Source organism: Gossypium arboreum, chromosome 11, assembly GCF_025698485.1.
Source record: "Gossypium arboreum isolate Shixiya-1 chromosome 11, ASM2569848v2, whole genome shotgun sequence".
NCBI lineage: Eukaryota > Viridiplantae > Streptophyta > Magnoliopsida > Malvales > Malvaceae > Gossypium > Gossypium arboreum.
Window position 1 is genome coordinate 117576106 of NC_069080.1, and position 21003 is coordinate 117597108.

Genomic DNA, 21003 nt, shown 5'->3' on the forward strand with positions numbered 1-21003 from the left:
AAGGGTAGCAGCGGTTGTCAATCAAATGAAATCCTATGGAGAGTAAGTTACGGATCTGTAACACCCCCTAACCCCAAACTGTCGCTGGAACAGGGTTACGAGGCATTACCGGATATATCAGACAACTTATGAATAATTCACAATTATTATAACATTCATAGTATAATTTAAGAATTTAGTCCCTATAATGGACTCTCGAAGCCCAACACATGTATTAAAAGTAGAATGGAACGGGACTTGTTCGATATTCCGGGATTTTTTTTTTACAAAAATTTCGACAACATTTCTTTTTATTTTTACATAAAACCCCCTGCAAATTCAAACTAGAAATCAACTAATCCAAAACCAATGGCACAATTAAAAACAATTTGAACCTAAATACACCTAATCATAACTAATTCAATAACATAATCATTTAATAACTAAACATTCATAATATTAATCCAAATTAACTAATAACTTCATTCATTTTTCATTCCAACTTAATACCAAATTATATAATATAATCTTTACCATTTTATCAAACTAATAACAAAATATGATATACCATTCTTACAACCAACATTACAAGCATATCTATATAACCTATACAACACCTAGTACATGCCACTTTCAATTAAGAAGGAAAACATCACCAAAAATCTTTTTGTTGGAGTCGGGATCGTTTAGATGCTTGACCGGGACACTAGACTCCTATTAACCTGCGCACGGAAACAACCGCACGCTGAGTATTTCATACTCAGTGGTATTACCATAATTCAAATTATAATAGCAATAAAAAATTTTAATTACCAAACATGTAACTATCTAATTTCACAATTATCAATTCATTCTTAAACTTTCATTAATCAATAATAACAATACAATTTTTAGCTATTCTTCAATTTCCATCACATATCACTTGTAACAATTTCAATCACTACATGAACATTAAGTTCATGCCTTTCATTTTCAATCTCAATTTCAATCCATTATTCAGCTTTCTCATTTCTTTCAATATTTCAATAATATAATCAATCAATTTATTTTAAATTTCTCATTTTAGATGTTCACCCTATTAACAACTCGGACTTTGACGGATACACGGATTCCAACCCAAACACACCAGTACGGCACATTGTGCCTAAAACGGTACATAGTATCTGATCAGTATACGACACATAAAGTGCCTAAAATGACACACGAGATGCCTGATACGACACACGAGGTGCCTGAAATACGACACATCAAGTGCCTAATCGGTAAAGCCGGCAAATCCCGTACACTTCTAGATCCTATGGCCTGCCAATTATATCCGACATAGCCCGACTAGTTAATAGGGTATTTTAATCCTCAATTCACTTTCATTTCCAATTCAAGATCAATTTTCAATTACAATTTCACATTCAAATCAATTTACAATTCAATTATACATACATATTCACCATTCAATTCAATATAATTCTCATTCGACTCAAATATCAATACTTACCTCATAACTCACTTATTAAAGATAGAATTTATATAAAACATATAATAAAAAGATAATTTGAATTATAGTAATACAAACCGTGAATTTCTCGTTTTAATCCTCGATAGCTTTCTCCTTTCCTTTGTGCGCCGATGTCTTGGGTTCTTTGTTAACTACGAAAATAATAATAACTTAGAATCATCAATACAACAAAATTCAATTTAATCCATGAGCCTAAACATGCAAATTTAACCATTTTTATACATATAATTCCACTATTTACTTATATGTTCATTCAAATCTATCTACTTGAGTCATTGTTACTAAATCATTTATATCTTGAGCTAGGAAACTCCAAATTAAGATCCACTAATTTTTCCTGAAACTAGACTCACATATCTTATTATCATAAAATTTTTAGAATTTTTTGTTTAGCCAATAAGTACATTTTATTCTTTAAAGTTGCCCCTATTCTGCTATCAAACAGCTCCGACTATTCTTCACTAAAAATTAATTATCTCCTTGTACAAGATTCGAACAATGTTCCCGTTTAATTATCTTGAAAATAGGTTCATTAAGGATTTTAAAAATATAAATTCTAACCCATAATTATTTTTATACAATTTTTAATGATTTTTCAAAGTTAGAATAGGAGAACCCAAATTCATTCTGACCTTGTCTCACAAAACTTATAATATCTCATGATCTAAAATTCCGTTTCTTACACCGTTTCTTCTATAAGAAACTAGACTAAACAAGATTTAATTCCATATTTTTTAATTCTCTAGTTCGATTTCTACATTTTTTGTGAATTTTCAAAATCAAAACACTACCACTGCCCAAAACTATTTTGTGAAAAATGTTAATAACCAAATTTACAACACCAATTCACACTTTATTTCTATTCAAATTTCATTCAAACTCAAATTTAGCTATTAAATTTTCAACATATTTTCCTAATTTTGAATTTTCCTCAATTTAGTCCCTAAAACACAAAACTTATAGTTTACTTTACATTTCAATCTCTATTCTAACTTAAGTTCCTTCAATTAAACCCCTATTTTATCATTTTGTTCAACATGAACTTTGTTTAAAAATCTAAAAACTTCTAAACCACCAACTTAATTCTATCAAACCTTGTTTTAATACTTTTAGAACATCAAAATTAAGAGAAAAGGACTTGATTGAGCTTACTAATTAAACTCCAAGCTTCAAAAACCTTATTTTCCCTTTTCTCTCTTTTATTTTCTTCTTTCCTTCCCCTGTTCGAATGCTTTCTGTTCTCTTTTCTCTATTCTTTTTGTTTCTTTTCTTTATTCTATTTCTTTTATTTACTTTAGTTACTAATAATATATAATAATAATTTATTTATTATTTTTTTTCACCATCCACTTGTCAAAATCATATTTTATTATCAAGTAAAAATTTTAGATTTTTACTCCTTTTGCTGCCTCATGTTCCCAAATAGGCTTAATTGCCTATTTGGCCCTTATTTTCTATTAATTTATAATTAGACTTTTACTCCTTATTCAATTTAGTCTTTTTTACTAATTACTCTAAATTAAGCTAAATTCACCTAATTTAAACCTAATTAAACACATCGCTAAACTCATAAATATTTCTAGTAATTATTTTCGAACTCAATTTACTAAGACGGAGGCCCTTTAATGTACTTTTCCGATGCCCGTAAATTTTGGGTCATTACAGGATCAAACTACTATTGAAAAGGTGTTGCGGAGTTTGACTCCAAAGTTTGATCATGTCGTTGCAGTTATTGAGGAATCTAAAGACTTAGCTACTTACTCATTTGATGAACTACAGGGATCTTTGCAGTCCCACGAAGTGAGATTGAACCAAACAAATGAAAAGTCTGACGAAAAGGCATTCCAAGTGATGGAAGAGCCTTCTAAGTAGCAAGACGATTCAAGAAAGGCCACATACAGAGGTGGTTATCGTAGTAGAGGAGGTCGACGCAGAGGTAGAGGTGCTGGACATGATGAACAAAAGCAGATGACAGAAAAATAGAAGCAATACAGGAGCAATGTTCAATGCTATTATTGCAAGAAATATGGGCATGTGAAGGCGGATTGTTGGAAAAGGGAAATACAAGCCAACTATGCAGAAGGTGACGAAAAGATTAAGTTGTTCATGGCTTAACAAGATAACATTATAGCTTCAAAAAACATATGGTTTTTGGACAACGGCTATTCAAAACATATGACTGGGATAAAATCTTTGTTCAAAGAGTTGGATGAGTCATACAAGGTGAAGGTGAGACTTGGTGATGACAAGTAAATGCAAGTTGAGGGCAAAGACACTATGGCGATAAGCAATGGTCATGGTAACATAAAGCTCCTTTATAATGTCTATTTTATTCCTACTTTATCTCAAAATTTATTGAGCATTGGGCAGCTTATGGGTAGTGGATATTCTGTCATGTTTGATGATATATTTTGTGTGATTAGAGACAAAAAATCAGGAAAAATTATTGTTGATGTTCAGATGGCACCAAACAAACTCTTTCCTCTTAAAGTCTCTAATGTAGAAAGTCAGGCTCTTGTTGTTAAAGAGAAAAGTGAGTCTAAGTTGTGGCATTTATGATATGGGCACTTGAATGTAAAGGGTCTAAAATTGTTGAGTTAAAAGGAAATGGTGTTCGGGCTGCAAAAAATTGAGTCTTTAGATTTGTGCGAAGGGTGTATATTTGGGAAACAATGTAAAAAACCATTTCCTGTAGGAAACTCTAAAAGGGTGTTACAGTGTCTTGGGCTTGTACATGTTGATATTTGTGGTCCCATGAAGATAGAATCCTTGGGTGGAAGTCACTATTTTTTGTTATTTATAGATGATTGCAACCGCATGAGTTGGATGTATTTTCTTCACTCCAAATCAAAAGCATTCGAAACTTTTAAAAAGTTCAAGGCGCTCGTTGAAAAGCAAAGTGGAAGAAGTATCAAGGCTTTGCGCACTGATCGAGGAGGAGAATTTTTGTCTAATGAATTTAACCAGTTTTGTGAAAAGTATGGCATACATAGAGAGTTGACAGCAACTTATACACCGCAGCAAAACGATCTGGCTGAACACAAGAACCGAACGATTATCAAAATGGCAAGAAGTTTGCTGAGATCTAAGGGGCTGCCAGATAAGTTTTGGGCTGAGAGTGTTGTTGTTGCTGTTTATTTGCTGAATTTGTCTCCAAAAAGGGTGGTTCTTAATCGAATACCTTATGAAGTGTGGAGTGCTAAGATGTAACACCCCTAACCCGTAACCGTCGCCAGATTAGGGTTAAGAGGCATTACTGGACATTTTACGATCAATTCACAAACACCAATCATATCATTATTTCATAGCAAATCATACATAAAGAGTCTCTTTAGAAGGTCTACGAGACCTTGAACATGCTTTGAAGAAGGTTCGAGACTAAACTGATCTCGTATAAAATTTCTCAAAACTTAACAATTTTTTTTCTAAGTTATAAAGGTCACACGCCTATGTGAACAAGTCGTGTGCCTCACACGGTATTAGACATGCCCGTGTGTCTAAGTGTGGCAAAATAGGGCATACATACTGACTTATTCACACGGCCGAAGACACGCTCGTGTGCCTTGGCCATGGTCGAAACTGACTTGGGTTACACGGTTGACCACACGCCTGTGTGTCTATCCCATGTACCCTTCAAAATAGCCACATATGCCCATGTGCCTAGGCTGTGTGCCTCACATGGCCACCAGACACGCCCGTGTATCTAGGCCGTGCTCGAGACTGACTTTAAATTGTAAGACTACTCCAGGGGACACACAACTATGTAGCATGACTGTGTGTCGCATACGGATGAGACACACGCCCGTGTCTCTGCCTATGTGGACAAAATCAAGCATCATATATGCAACATTTTCAGCCAAATTCAACTCCAAATAAATATATCAATCAATCCATAATATCATCAATCTATTTCGTATTTAGTTTCTATACCAAAGCACACCAAAATCACATGCCAAATTCATTCACTCATACTTCAATATCATTAGTCATTTCCATACATAATTCCAACTCAAACATATTAATTCTATGTACCTAATTCATACCATGAACACATGATTCATATCACATTTTCCACCATTTCAAGATTATAACAATCTTACCAAAAATACCATTTTACTAGGCCATATATATACACAAACATTAACATCATTAACAAGCCATTTTCGCAGGGCTACATATATACAAATCAAAATAAACCATATCGAAACTAATCTATACATGCCACCTAACTAAAAACTCAAAGCTTTTATTTACCGAAATGATAACCAGATAGTGTGATGAGGTCTCTTACGACTTCCAACCCGAGCAAGTCTCCGAAACTCTATAAACAAAAGGAAAAACACACAGAATAAGCTTTGAAATCTTAGTAAGCCATAAGCAACCAAATCATTTCAATGATAATAATGAACAAATATCATTAAACCAAATTTAACAAATTTCAATCACATATACATTCATTTTACTCATAAATTCCATATAACCACATTAAAAACTCCATTTATCTTATTTATCACTGAACATATAACCATGCTTTCAAATTCGAATAACAACCGTCAGCTCAATCATATAAATCAAGCTCATACATATTCATTATATCGCAAACCAACCATGGTCATTTCATTATCCGTTCAAGTTTTCGAACCAAGTAATCATACATCAAAACCATGTTTCATGTTTCATAATTCTCATGTCCGAAACAGAAGACCACAATTTCATATATTGAACGTATATAACACATCATTCATTTGTATACATTCATATCATTAGTTTCCATATATTTCACGTATAGTCATATGAAACATACTCACCTTTCATTACTGAATTTCATAAACAAATCACACGTACCTGTATCGGATGCTATTTCACATAGTTATTCATTTCTTAGAATACCCGTTGAACTGTTCGGAATCAATAAGGATACTTGGATAGCTCATAAATTCATACAATACCAACGTCCTAGATGTGGTCTTACATGTAATCAAATATCGATGCCACTGTCCCAGACAGGGTCTTACACGAAATCAGATACGATGCCAATGTCCCTGACATGGTCTTACACGTAAATCACAAATCGATGCCAACATCCCAGACGTGGTCTTACACGATAATACATATCGAAATTCCTATGTCATGACATATGTATCCTAACTATTCCTATGGTTCGTACGAGGCTTTTTAGACATCGTTGCATTATCGGAACTTTCTCAATATCACATATTCAATCAATCCATGCTCATAACAGATTCTACAAAGCTTAGTTCATTTCAGTAACACACATATATTTCTTTACAGCTTAATTTAGCACATGTAATGCACATACATTTCAATTTAACAATATTTATTTACTTGTGAACTTACCTCGTACTAACACGAATGGACCGGAACGACTATTCGACAATTTTAGACTTTCCCTAATCCAAATTTGATTTCCTCATTTCTTGATAATTGCTCCCCCAAAGTGCCGAACTATTTTGAGCATTCAAACCCTATTTTTATTGCGATATTCTGTCAACTAATGAAGAAGATGAACGAAAATTAATTTTGGTTTTATTTATTAAACATTAATAAAACATTTACTAAAATAACCTTAATAAAATAACACCAAAATCATTCATTTAATGGCTCTTATTGTCCATTTCCACTATCCATGGTTCAATTGCTACATAAAGACTTCTCATTTAATAAACCATAGCTTATAAGCACTTTAAACAACTAGCATGTCACTTTTGCATTTTACGCGATTTAGTCCTTTTATCAAATTGAGCACACAAACGATAAAATTTTCACACGAAATTTTCACACATATCACATATCATGTTGTAAACATAGAAATTAATATTAAAATATTTTTCTGACTCAGATTTTTGGTCTCAAAACCACTATTCTGACTAGGGTCTAAATTGGGCTGTTACATAGTAGACCTTTTATAAGCCATTTGAAAATATTTGGTTGTATTGCCTATTCTTTGGTCGATTCACACAATCGAATCAAGCTTGATGAAAATTTTGTGAAATGCATCTTTGTTGGTTTTTACTCTCAATCCAAAGCATATAGGCTTTACAACCCTTTGAGTGGCAAGGTGATTATTAGCAGGAATGTTGTTTTTGATGAAAATGCAAGTTGGGATGGGAATGAAGAGCAGGTACATCAGCAAATTTCTATGCCCATTGAGGTTTCACAAGATGAAAGACAAGAGTTAAATTTAGCAAGTTCACCTCCTAATTCACCAAGACCTACAACTCCTAAAGAGCCTATAGTTGAACAACTCTCACTTAGAAGATCAACAAGGGCCAGAAAGTCGAATCCAAAATATGTTGATGACACTTATGTATCTTGTCAGTTTGCTCTTACTATTTCAAATCCTATATACTATGAAGAAGCTGTCGAAAATGAAGAGTGGCAGAAGACAATAGAGGAAGAGATAAAAGGATCGAGAAGAATGGAACATGGGATAAAAGTGCAATTGGCTTGAAGTGGGTGTTCAAAACAAAGTTTGCTGCTGATGGAAGCTTACAGAAATACAAAGCTCGTCTTATGGCTAAAGTTTATGCACAACAACATGGTGTTAATTTCGAAGAAGCTTTCTCTCTGGTAGCTCAGTTTGAAACAATGAGGCTTATTCTAACATTGGTTGCACAACTGCAATGGCCCGTTTATCAATTTGATGTCAAGTCAGCATTCATTAATGGAGACCTACAAAAACAGGCTTATGTAGCATAGCCGGAAGGTTTCATAAAAAAGGGCAATGAAATGAAGGTGTACAAGCTAAAAAAGGCGTTATACGGATTGAAGTAAGCCCCTCGAGCATGGTACAACAAGATTGATGGGTATTTTCAGAAAAAAAGGGTACGTGAGAAGTGAGAGCGAGCCCACCTTGTATGTGAAAAAGGAAGGTAATGATTTCATCATATTCTGTCTTTATGTTGATGATATCATTTATACTAGTTCTTCTACCTTTCTTGTGGATAAGTTTAAATCTCAAATGATGAATGAATTTGAGATGTCGAATATGGGTCTACTGCATTATTTCCTTGGTCTTGAAGTTCATCAGGCTGAAGATGGTATTTTTATCTCACAAAGAAAATATACCAATGACCTTCTTAGTAAGTTTGGCATGCTTAATTGCAAGTCTGCAACTACACCCATGAATATCAATGAGAAATTGCAGCAAGAAGATAAAGGAGAAATGGAAAATGCAAAAAGGTTTAGAAACTTGGTAGGTGGTTTAATTTACTTGACGCACACCAGGCCCGATATTGCATTCCCTGTTAGTGTTATTTCCAGGTTTATGCAACAACCTTCAACAGTTCATTATGGAGCAGCAAAAAGAGTCTTGCGTTATATTGCAGGAACTTTGGAGTATGGCATTTGGTACTCCAAAACTTCAAATTTCAGATTGTGTGGGTTCACAGACAGTGATTGGGCAAGTTCGTTGGATGATAGATGAAGTATTTCAGCAAATAGTTTCACTCTAGGTTCGGGAGTGATCACTTGGAGTTCGAAAAAACAAGCTACAGCAGTACTGCCAACTTCTGAAGTTGAGTATATAGTAGCAACCTCAGCAGCTTGTCAAGCCATTTGGCTAAGAAGAGTGTTAGCAAATCTTCAACATGAGCAAAAGATAGCAACGAAAATATTTTGTGACAATAAAGCAACTGTTATCATGACAAAAAATCCAACATTCCATGGTAGAACGAAGCATATAAACATTCGCTATCATTTTATACGCGATTTGCTTGCAAAGGAGGAGATAACATTGGAATATTGCAGCACTCAAGATTAGCTGGTAGATGTGCTGACCAAGTCATTGCCCAAAGAGAAGTTTTGTTATTTTAGAGCCTTACTTGGTGTGTGCAAGTTTGAATCAAGGGGGAGTGTTGGAGAATGATTCAAAATTAGTTTTTCTAAATTTAGATTTGGTTGGGTTGTGCTCAATTTATTTTTTGCCTCATTTTTCTGTTTTTGTTGTGTAAAGCCTATATAAGAGGCTGATCTTTTGTTGAATAAGATGCAACAGTTTTTCCCAAATATACTATAGCTTATTTGTGTCCATAACCTGTTTGATAAGATTACTCTTAGAAACATTTTTACTATATCTTATTTTTAAAGGTTGTTTTGAGTTTCTTTCTCTTTGTGCAGTTGTCCTCTCCAACAGAAACAGACTTCAAAACCATCGTCAGTGTTGTAATTGACGGTAAACGTTGAGTCATCATGGCGAACCAGGAATTTGCGAGCTACCATTTTTCTTTTCTTGTTTTCTTTATATAAGTTTGACAGCTCTTTCCAAAAATTTGTTGCTTCTGAATTATATTTATAAAATAAAAAGAGAGAGAACAACCTTTGCTGCTTTTTTTCCAAGAATTTTCTTGCTTTTTTTTTCCTCCTTTTTTCTTTTCTTAATGGTCTAATCTTGATTTTTCATCCCTCAACTTTACAAAACCTACCCATTATTCATATATGAATAGGGAAAATCAATTATTCTTCAATTTATATGCAAAAGATTTGCACCAATAAATTGACAAACTTTTTTATTTTTTGTAAAATTGAAAGGTGAGATGATAAATTAAAGTATACTAACTTTTAAAAAAAAAATTCAACGAAATTCAGAATTAGAATTTTCTTAAATTCCTTTTCTTCACCTGGAAAATGATATTTAGAATCTAAAATAGAGAAAGAAAAAAAAAGGATAAAAGAGCTCAGAAGCGTAGTTTTCCATCGTAAGATCAGAGACAAAGATGAACCCAACATTCACAAAAGAGCGGTTCTCTTCATTGCTCCAACAATAGGCACCAGGCGGGGATCGAACCCGGGTCTGTACCGTGGCAGGGTACTATTCTAGCACACTGGTGGTTCGTTGTGCAATCGTTTTAACATATTTTATAAATCCCATAGATTGATTTTTTTTTTTTTTGAAAGATATCTCATATTGTTATTTGGTACAGCTTTTACTCATGTAAAAATGAAATGAAACAAAAGAAGAGATCAATAATTTTAATAGATTTAGAGCAAGGGACGCATTCACTTGTGTTAAATTTTCTGGAAAAAAGTAGATTTTTTTTATTTCTCCAAGTAAAGCAGGTAGTAGAAACCTAATACAATAATGCTGCTGTTACTAGCAGCATTCAGGTGATAAACAAACAACCTGGTTCATTTTCAAACTACATAACTTGGAAGATTACTAGCTACATATCACAGACAGAAACACAATACAAAACTGCTTATTTGTTTTGGTTTGGTAATGCAGGCTTCTACTCTCACTCAACCCTTCATTAGTACTTTAACCAAATTGCTTACCAAATCATTGATACAATTTTTCAATAGTTTGAGTTGTTGGAGAGTCCGTTCATCCAAAACTTCATATTTTGCTGCAGACTTGGCATCCATGGTTTTTTTCAGGTTGAAACTTTGCTCCCCTTTGGTGGTGTATTACCAAACTTCCAGTGTAATTGACTAAATCTATCAGGCAAAACATCACCTGCTACCTCATTTATCGGAACCGCATCAGAAATTTCTTTCAAATCTTCTGCTGTGAGCTTTACTTTTACTGAATCAATGTTACTATCCAGATTTTTTATCTTTGTTGTTCCTGTGAAAACAAGAATGAAAGAAAGGATCAAAACTATGGTCCTAGTTCTATTATCTAAACAAGGCATATGCATTGGCACTTGGTACAAGGCCATCGAAAAGAGATAATAGATGTTGAAAATTACAGAATGTGACTCACCGGGAATCGGTGCTACATCATCCCCTTGATAAAGAACCCAGGCAAGTGCTAATTGTGCAGGGCTACATCCATGCTTCTCAGCCAACTTATCCACTTTCAAATACAACATCTTGTTTCTGTCCAAGTTTTCTCCTTGAAACCTTGGGAAATATAGCTTAAAAGGTAGAAGTTGGGAGGGTATTAGTTTACTTTCTATACAAAGATTAAGGATAGGTTAAAGTAGGGGTAGGCGTTCGATCGAATCGAACTGAATCGAATAAAAAAATTTCGAGTTAATTGAGTTGACGAATCATATTTTATCATCCTAATTTGATTTGAAATTTTCTCGAATCGAGTCGAGTGAGATGGAATTCAAATCGAATTGAACCGACTATATTTGTTTGAGTTAAATTTTAAAAAATAATTTTGAGTCCTTGTAACCACTGTCACCCCTCGTACTAAAATTTGCCCACCTTAACCAAAATTTTTATTAACTTTCATCACCTCATAATTTATTTATTAATTTTATATGCACTATTTATTTTGGAATTAAAAATATATTAAATATAAAAATATAATTTTTAATAAAAGTTATTTCAAAAATAAAATGTGAAATGGATACTAATATAAAATTTTAACATGAATATTTAATGGCATAATTAATAATTCAATTTTAATATAAATATTCAATATGACTAAAAATTTTAATAATATAAATAATATAAAATGTGAAATTTAATTTAATAATATAAATAATAGATATAAATAAAATTATTACTATTTCGTTTAGTGATTTTTTTTGGATAATTTTAAATTTTTATTTGAGAGTAAAGAGTGAGAAGTAAAAGTTTAGGGGAAAAATAAAAAGTTTTGGGCAATAAAAGTTTGAGGGAAAGTAAATAAGGGGAGTAAAATTTTGGAGAAAAAATATTTAAAAAAATTTGGGGGGGAGTTTGGGATAGATGGGAGGTGGGATGTGAAGGAAGTAAAAATTTTAAGGGGAAAGTGAAAGGGAGTAAAAATTTTGGGAGAAAATAAAAAATTTTAAAGGTTTTTAGGAGTAAAATTTTGAAAAAAAATAAATGAGAGAGTAAAATTTTGGTGGGAAATAAATTTTGGGTAGATTAGGGGTTGGGATAAAAGGGGAGTAAAAGTTTTGGAGGGAAAATGAGAAGGGGTAAAAGTTTTGAAGGAAAGTAAAAATATTTGAGAGTTTAGAGTAAAAATATAAAATATTATAGTTTGATATTTGAATTATTCGAGTTATTCGAATTCGAAAATTCAACTCGATTCAAACTCGAAATTCGAAAAAAAATTCGAGTTGACTCAAGTAACTCGAATAACTCGATTCGTTTAACTCAAAATTTAAATTTCTTTTTTAATTTTTTCGAGTCGAATTGAGTTTTAATCACTAAATAAGTTAGTTCCCATACCAGATGACTATTTGCAGGCACAGTTTCCACCACTCCTTTGCCACCAAAGAAACCGCGACCAAGAGGGCTATAAGGAACAATCCCAATTCCAAGTTCCCTGCATAGAACATGACTAGCAAGATTAGAGTTCGAATTACAATTTTTTTTTAAGTTTCAATGGTTCAAGATACACGAACGAACCTGCAAAGGGGTACTATTTCATCCTCGATATCACGAGTCCACAGCGACCACTCCGTCTGGAAAGCACTTATAGGATGAACCGCATGTGCTCTCTTTATAGTTTCAGGGCTAGCTTGAGATAAACCTATGTACTTAATTTTCCCCTCTTCCACTAACTTCTTGAGTTCAGACATCTAAAGTCAAAAGGCTCAACCAGTTAAAAGACAGTTTCCCTACAATAAGAAGATGAAAGAAGGAAAATCTAGGACTTGGTATTATGTATTGAACAAATAATCTTATGGTGCTTTCAACTGCAGCACTTACAGTATACTCTATAGGAGTGTTGGTGTCAACCCTGTGCTGGTAATAGAGATCTATATAGTCCACATCTAGGCGCTTTAGGCTAGCCTCGATAGAGGCACGGACATATTCAGGTGTACCGTTTATTTTGATACCAGTTGAATCCAGTTTTTCGAAACCAAACTTTGTGGCTAACTGTACCTTCTCTCTTGGTAGCTGCTTCAATGCCTGAAAAAGGAAGATATTGGTTTTACAGGTTCATGAGACAAGAACAATAATAGAAGCTTGGGTAATTGGACTTGAAAATACAAACAGCTTGTCCAAACATGTCTACCTTTCCAACCAAAATTTCATTAGTTTTGGGTCCATACATATCAGATGTATCAAAGAAAGTGATTCCTCTGTGGAATGCATGCTTGATAATCGATATCCCAACTTCTTCAGAGACTGGACAACTGTAACCTCCAGTGAGACCCATACAGCCAAACCCCAACTTTGAAACCTACAAAACAAAAGAACTGAGACAATTAAATCCAGCTACAGTCTGCATATCTTGGAGGAACAAAAATGACGAAAATTCAGGGCATATCTAGAGACGACCTTTGTCATGAGTAGTGTAAGAAGAACAGAATCTAACCTCCAGTCCTTGAGTTCCCAGTTTGACTCTGGGAATCTGAATTCTCTGCTGCTCCTCACCCATCTTTTGTTCCTTCTCTTTTTTTTTTTTCTGTTCTTTCTTGTGTTAATGAACTAAGGCTTTTCTTGTTTGAGTACAGCTCAAAAGAAACAGTAAGTATAAAAGATTTAGCAGATGGCTATGAAGGTTAGAATCTCCATCTTAGTTCACTACTCTAAATATGTAAAGAATTCTGAATATGTTGCTAATATGTCACCCCATAGGTTATCTTTTTGTCTGTTTTATTAAAAACATTAATATTTATGTTGCAAGAATTTATAAACTTTGATAATATGTTCCTAATATGTCATCCCATAGGTCATCTTTTTTTTTTTTCTGTTTTATTAAAAACATTGATATTTATGTTGCAAGAATTTATAAATATTTAAGGGTAATATCCTTTTTTTCCCTCTCAACGTGATAAATCGGTCTAATTTAGTGTTTGTAATTTTTTATTCACTTTAATATTTAAACTTGACAATTAGACCCATTTTGATCTCGACATGGATATTATTTAGATTTAATGATGTGACTAGTGTTACTAGAACAAGACCGAATCGAACGGATTAAGAATTGATCGATATAATAGTTCAAATAAAGGGATTGAACCGATTGATTGGGAAACTACATGAAATTGGTAAAAATCGGAAAGTGGGGCAAAAATCGATAATTGAACTGGTTTAGTAATTTTTTAAAATTTTTACGAATTTTTAATTAATTAATTAATTAATTATTGTTGGTGTTAGCTTTGATTTTTCAAATGATTTTATATAACAAAATATTTCCTAAATCAAATTTTGTAAAACTTCGTGTTAAACTTTGGGAAATTATATTCAAGTAATTTTTAAATTTGGTCAAATGCTTAAATTTTTTTTATAAGTGTTAAAAGCGTCCAAAATACCTTTAAAATCTAACTTTGAAAGAAAAAATTTGGGTTGTGCTCTAATACTCTTATTAAATAACACTTAAATCTTTGACACAATGCACTTAAAAGAAAAAAATTTTAATCTATAAGAATAAGTGCTCTCTATTCAGTATCTCACCTATAACCTCAATTTATGAAGAATTGAGACTTGCTAACATATCATATTAATTACAATCAGTCTTCCCTTAAAACAAGCAAGATAATAAGCATAAAAAATATCTTCAATCACTTCAAGATAAGTTTTGAATTTTCAAGATATAATTCCAAGTTTTACCCGATTCGATCTAATTCATCAAACTTAATCCACCAAACTTAAGAAATTGATTCATTCGGTCCAAATCCAAATTAATTTCCAAAATATGTTATTGTGTGTAGTTTGAATATTAAAGATAGTTTGACTAACATCCAAGTATCAGTAAAAATCAAAACCTAAAGATTTTTTGTTGCCAAAATTTGCTACTTAAACATGACAAGTTTTTTGAGCAGACAATGCTACAAACCGGTTGGTAATGGTCCAAGTATTGCTAAAAAACTACCTCAATAATATTGGTAATAAATTTCGTAATATAAATATTAATAAGAGTAAAATAATAATGTATAATCAATAATATTAGTAGCAAACTATTGATGATTAATAACAAAAAAATAACTTTAACATATGATTATTCCATTATTCGAGATGTTTGATTGAACTATCCAACTATCAGAATGATATCAGATATTTACTATTTTATTTTTTTGATACCAAACACTGATACTAGATAGTCTTGGTTTGATATAGGAATGTTAATTTTATGTCATTGTATTATTCTTGGGTTTGTGGTATGAGATTTTGAGTTATCTATTTTTATTAGAAAGGTTTCTCATTTTGGGCTTTGAAGTAAAACATTGGTATTAACTATAGAACACATAGCTTTAAAGTGGAGCCGATAAACTATAGTTAGTACTTCAAATTCAGGAAGCATTTTGTAATTATGGATATAAATTTGAAGGGTCAAAGATGGTAAAATGTTTTTATCAGTTAAAGAAACCATAAAATTTGAGTAGCAATTAAAATGTATTAGGCTAGTATATAGATTTATTTTTATATTTCCTAGTAAAGAATCATTAAACATAATGCGTCTTTGGTCTCTTAATACAATTAAAATTGAGGTGTTTTTAATAGTTTTAATGTTAAGAGGTTTGACACCAACTTAGATCAATCCAAAATGGACATATTTATATTTTTGTTCTTTGAGTTTATTAATGATGACCTTTATCTAATAATTGGATTGCTTCATATTCTTTTGAATAAGTAAACTTCTTTTTTTTTTATAAGGTAACTACAAAAGGCCTTTAAAGTTTTAAAAGTTATTTTCTTATAAACTTGATTTATTCGAACTCTCGAGAGAGTCTAATTATCAAATCTTTGGGTTAAAATATAGAAATTTATTAAAAATATAAAAAATGCAAAAAAAAGTATTAAAAGAATTAAAACTATATAAATGATATAAATTACAAAAATAAACAATTGTAAAATTATGAAAATATTAATAAATTAATAAATTTACAAAATATTATAAATAAAAAAATCATAAAACTAAAAATTTCATTTACACACTAACCATCATTTCGTCATTAATGAACCTCCCAAAAAATAACCTCCGAAAAATATATATCATAAATGAGTATGCAAGTCAACTGGGTGGATACAAGCCAACAAATTAAATATATTATTCAAAAATAAAAATAAAATAATTAATAAAATATATCTTCTTGTGTAGATACTTTATGAATCAACACATAATCAATTACTTTAAATATACCATTTAGAAATTAAAAACTCAAAATAACAATAAAACAAATTTTAATTTTCTTTCCCAGTGGGTTGATTAGAAATATTAAATAGATTTGTAAATTAAATTATACGATGTATAATATATATATATATATATATATATACACGCAAACAACTTTGTATGCATACTTTTAGAAAATGATTAAAAAGTAAAAACTCCTCTCCGGTCACTCTTGATTTTAATTTTGACTAATTTTATCTCTCTCAAAAAATTTTAAAGCAATTTAATTTTATCAATTTCAAAAGTGGGTAACAAAAGAAAATTAATCACTATTTTTTTTCAATTTGTACATACTTTTTATTAGTATAATAAATTTAGCCATCAAAGCTTACATATTTTATCAATTTATTCTTGATTTAACAAATTTAATCTTCAATATTTATATATTCTGTCATTTTGGTTTTGATTTAACAATTTTAGCTTACATACATATTCGTTCAACATTTACACAAAATATATAAACATCGAGAGCTAAATTTATTATTGTATTAATAAAATTTATGTACAATTAATGAAAAAACATTAACTGCCGTGATTAAATATTTTAGTTACTCACTTCTAAAATTAATAAAACTAAATTTCTTTAAATATTTTTGAGAGAGGGACTCGTGTTTTACCCTAGTAAAATAACTTAATTAATTTTTCCATCCAGTGAGATACAAATTTTAAATCAACTCATTAATAGTCATGCAAATTAATTTCTTTAAAATACAATGGTTAATTTATACATATATGTTGGAAAAAAAATATTTGAGAAACTAGACTGAATTTCTACAAATTTACTAATCTACGCTGTTTTTGGAGAAAGAAAGGAAAATGTATCTTACAGGGTGTGTTTTCATTGCCACATCAGTGAAAACGTGCCCTGTAGGATGCATTTTCAATAGGAAAATTTTTTTTTTCCTTATGATTGGAAATTAAAAGTTTGTAGATTGATTTTTATCAATATTTGAGATAAACATGGTTATAGTTTTAAGTAATGTTTGAATTTACGGTGGTGCCATAGAGTTGGGTGACTTATAAAGTTCATCTATTATGTGAGTATGGAGCCATCATCCGAAAAGCTGAATCATGTTTCAACTCAAGGTCCAAGTTGACACTGATTATACAGTCTAGGGTTGAAGTGTAACTAGGGCTTCAAGTTTACAAAAGTTATGCTGTCAAAGGATGGAGCATAAATGGGGGCCAGTTGGCAATGGTTATGCGAGAGCATGGCAACCAGTTTTTCCTCGTCAAGGGTGTCGGAAAGTGCATTCTCAGGACTCCGTTCCCGTAAATTAGACTCGTTAATATTTTTAAATGAAGTTATTTGTGTAGTTAATTAGGTTTCGGTTAAGCGAATGAATTAAGAGTTATTATAGTTTAAGGACTAAATTGCGTATAAGGTGAAAGTTGAATTATAGCTTAAAGACTAATTAAAAGGGCTAAAGAAGAAATTATGCCTTATTCCATTAAGTGGACGGCATTAATGTTACACAAATAGCATATGTGTAAACTTATTATTATATATATATATACATATTATAATGGTTAAAAGTTAAAGTATGTATATATGTATTATATAATATATATGTTATAATAAAAGAAAATAAATAATAAAAGATAGTGGAAAGGAAAGAGAACATGCAAAAACAATTTAGAAAATAAGAGAAAGAAGAAAAGAGTGGGACCGCAGCCTAAGGGTTTCAAACTTTTCAATTTCAATTGGTTAGTCAATTTAGTCCCTTTTCTTGTAATTTTTATATTTTTGGAATCCTGGTGTTTAGTACTAACCGACCCATGTTGAAATTTTAGCAATTATTAAGATTTTAAATGTTGCTAATGTTGAATAGTTTTGGTATTAGGGATTAAATTGATAGGTTTCTAAACTAGAAATGAAAAAGGATTAAATTGTAGAGAAAATTGTAAATTTTGTGTAATAGGGACTAAATTGTGAAAAATTCAAAACTTAGGAGTTTAATTGAAAATAGGGAGTTAAATTTAGTTTAAAATGAAATTTGTATGAAAATATAGAATTAAATGTGAAGAATAAAAATTAGTCTCGGTTTCGGGACTAAATTAGAATTTAGGAAAATATTGTAACGAACCATATTTCACAAGCATCGGAAAAGTGAGTTTAGGGCTTCCGTCTTAGGAAAATGAGTTCGTAAATATTTATAAAAAATAATATATTAACGAAGTTAGTTGTGAGTTGAATTAAATTTTAATTAGGTGAATTTATTTTAATTAGAAGTAATTAGTAGAAAGGATTAAATTAAATAGAGCATAAAAGCTTAATAATAGAATAGAGAAAGAATAAAGGATTAAATTAGTAATTAAACTAAATTAGTGACATGTGTAAGTTAGAAAATAAATACATGTGTATTTAAATTATTAGTACAAATGTATATAATATATAAATTTACTTATAAATTAAGTAAAAGATATTTACTTATTATTATTATTATTATTATTATTATTATTATTATTATTATATTTTATCAATTAATTGAGATAATGACAAATGTATGGTGATAAAATATTACGTGTGTACATGTGTGTATGAATACACATGTAGTATTTTATTTGTATTAATTAGATATTTTATTATTAATTAAGTAAATGAAAGAAATAAAATGAAATAAAGAATAAATTAAAGAAAGAAAAACAAGAAAAAGAAATAGAGAAGAAACGAAATAGAAAGAACGAAAGAAGAAAAGAAAAGAAAAAGGAGAAATTGGGGTTTGAAAGCTTGGAAGTTAAATTTCAAACAAAGAAACCGAGATGTTGAATGCCAAGGCAAAGGAAAAAGTGATCGAGGAGTAGCTCGAGAAAATATCGGTTTGTATTACATTAATTCAAGTTATTTACTATTAAATGTTTAATTTCAATATATGTGCATGAAAAATGAAATTGAGGTAAGTAGTGATATTTGAATTGAATGAGAACTGGATTTGATTGATGAATGTATACATGTGTGAAATTAAATTGTATAATGATTTTTGGTGAATTTGAAATTGTGATTGAATTGTTATTGTGACTGATTTGAATTCGAATGATTCCGATACCCTATTAACTAGTCGGGCTAGGGTAGATATAGTTGGCATGCCATAGGATGGGAAGAATTCAGGGATTCTTCGACCTCGAGTCGATGAAATACTTGGTGTGTCATATTTACTTCAGATAGATTCGATGAGGCGTTGGTCGCCACTTTGCTTTGGCTTAGCCGATGAGATGTTGGTCATCACTTAATTGCTTCGAACTATCCGATGAGGCGTTGGCCGCCACTCTGGTGTGTTTGGTTGGATCCGTGTATCCTCTAAAGTCCGAGTTATGTTAATAGGGGAAATATATGTGAAGAGAAAAAAATCAAATGAAGTTGATAAATGGAATTATTGAATGAAATGAGAAAGTGATATTGCAAGATGAATTAAGAAATGCAATTTGTGCGATGAGATTGAAGGCATAAAACCAAGGTTCATGAATTATTTATATTAGAATGTAAAATGGATATTTATATGTGATTGAGAGATGAACCAAAGGTTCATGAATAGTTGATAATCTTTTTGATGAAATATTGAATCAAATAATGAAAATGATACAATGGAAATATTATAACTTGGTATGAATTATATGTATGATTTGTTAATTATTTATGCATGTTTATGATATTTTATATTTGCTTTAATTTGAATTATGGTAATACCACTGAGTATTTCCAATACTCAGCGTACGGTTTGTTTCCGTGCGCAAGCTAGGTAAAGTTGAAGTTTGGTGCAGCATCTGAGTCAATCCCGACCTCAACTTAGTTTCTAGTGATGAATCTATCTTTTGGAAATGTCGCATGTATCAGGTTTTATTTTAGTCACTCTAATAAATTTATGTTTTGGGTGTAAGTAATTTGTAACTTTTAAGAAGTATTTGAAATGAATAGATGAATTTTATTTGATCAAGATTTATAAGTCAATGTATTGGGCATGAATTAGGTGTGTGTTGATATGTGAAAATAGCTTTAAAATGGTGAAAAATCATGTTTTCACATGGCCAAGTCACACGGGCGTGTGCCCAGGCCATGTGGAAAAGTCAGAATTGCCCACAAGTTAGTCCCACGGCCGTGTGAGAAAGTCAGATCTGCCCACGGGCTGGCCCCACGGCCATAGGAGCCCCATGGGCAGGCCACACGGGCATGTCTCAGGCCACACGGGCGTGTGCCTCTATTCTCAAGGAAAAGTTTCTAAAGTTCCCGGTTTAATCCCAAATCACTTCCTAAGTATGTTTTGGGTCTCGTAGGTCCATATTAGGGACTTAAAGGTGGAAACTTGAGAAATTCTAAATTGAAATATAGATTTATGACTCGGTGTTGTTCGTTATTAGTGTTTAACTTCGATAATGCTTCGTAACCCTGTTTCGACTACAGGTTGGGGTTAAGGGGTGTTACAAATATTGAGTAAAAATTGAAATATTCTATATGAAATTGAATTGTGTTGTATTGATGAAT

The 21003-nt window shown here is 31.4% G+C and overlaps 2 protein-coding genes and 1 non-coding gene across 3 annotated transcripts; 1 reads left to right on the forward strand and 2 right to left on the reverse strand.

Annotated features, from left to right (window-relative positions):
- Nucleotides 1–8315: 8315 nt before the first annotated feature.
- Nucleotides 8316–8939, forward strand: LOC108472098 (uncharacterized mitochondrial protein AtMg00810-like). The gene has a single exon (XM_017773618.1). It carries the CDS (start codon nucleotides 8316–8318, stop codon nucleotides 8937–8939), a length of 624 nt encoding a protein of 207 aa, XP_017629107.1.
- Nucleotides 8940–10184: 1245 nt separating this feature from the next.
- On the reverse strand, nucleotides 10185–10269 carry LOC128284607 (small nucleolar RNA snoR114). The gene has a single exon (XR_008275032.1). It is a non-coding gene; the product is annotated as a small nucleolar RNA snoR114 (small nucleolar RNA).
- A 255-nt stretch (nucleotides 10270–10524) lies between these two features.
- LOC108471111 (perakine reductase-like) lies at nucleotides 10525–14004 on the reverse strand. The gene is made up of 7 exons (XM_017772699.2): nucleotides 13725–14004; nucleotides 13422–13589; nucleotides 13112–13315; nucleotides 12809–12981; nucleotides 12629–12725; nucleotides 11217–11370; nucleotides 10525–11078 (listed from the first exon to the last, which is right to left on the reverse strand). The coding sequence occupies exons 1-7, from the start codon at nucleotides 13785–13787 to the stop codon at nucleotides 10885–10887; spliced, it is 1053 nt and encodes a 350-aa protein (XP_017628188.2). The 5' UTR covers nucleotides 13788–14004; the 3' UTR covers nucleotides 10525–10884.
- Between the last annotated feature and the right edge of the window lie 6999 nt (nucleotides 14005–21003).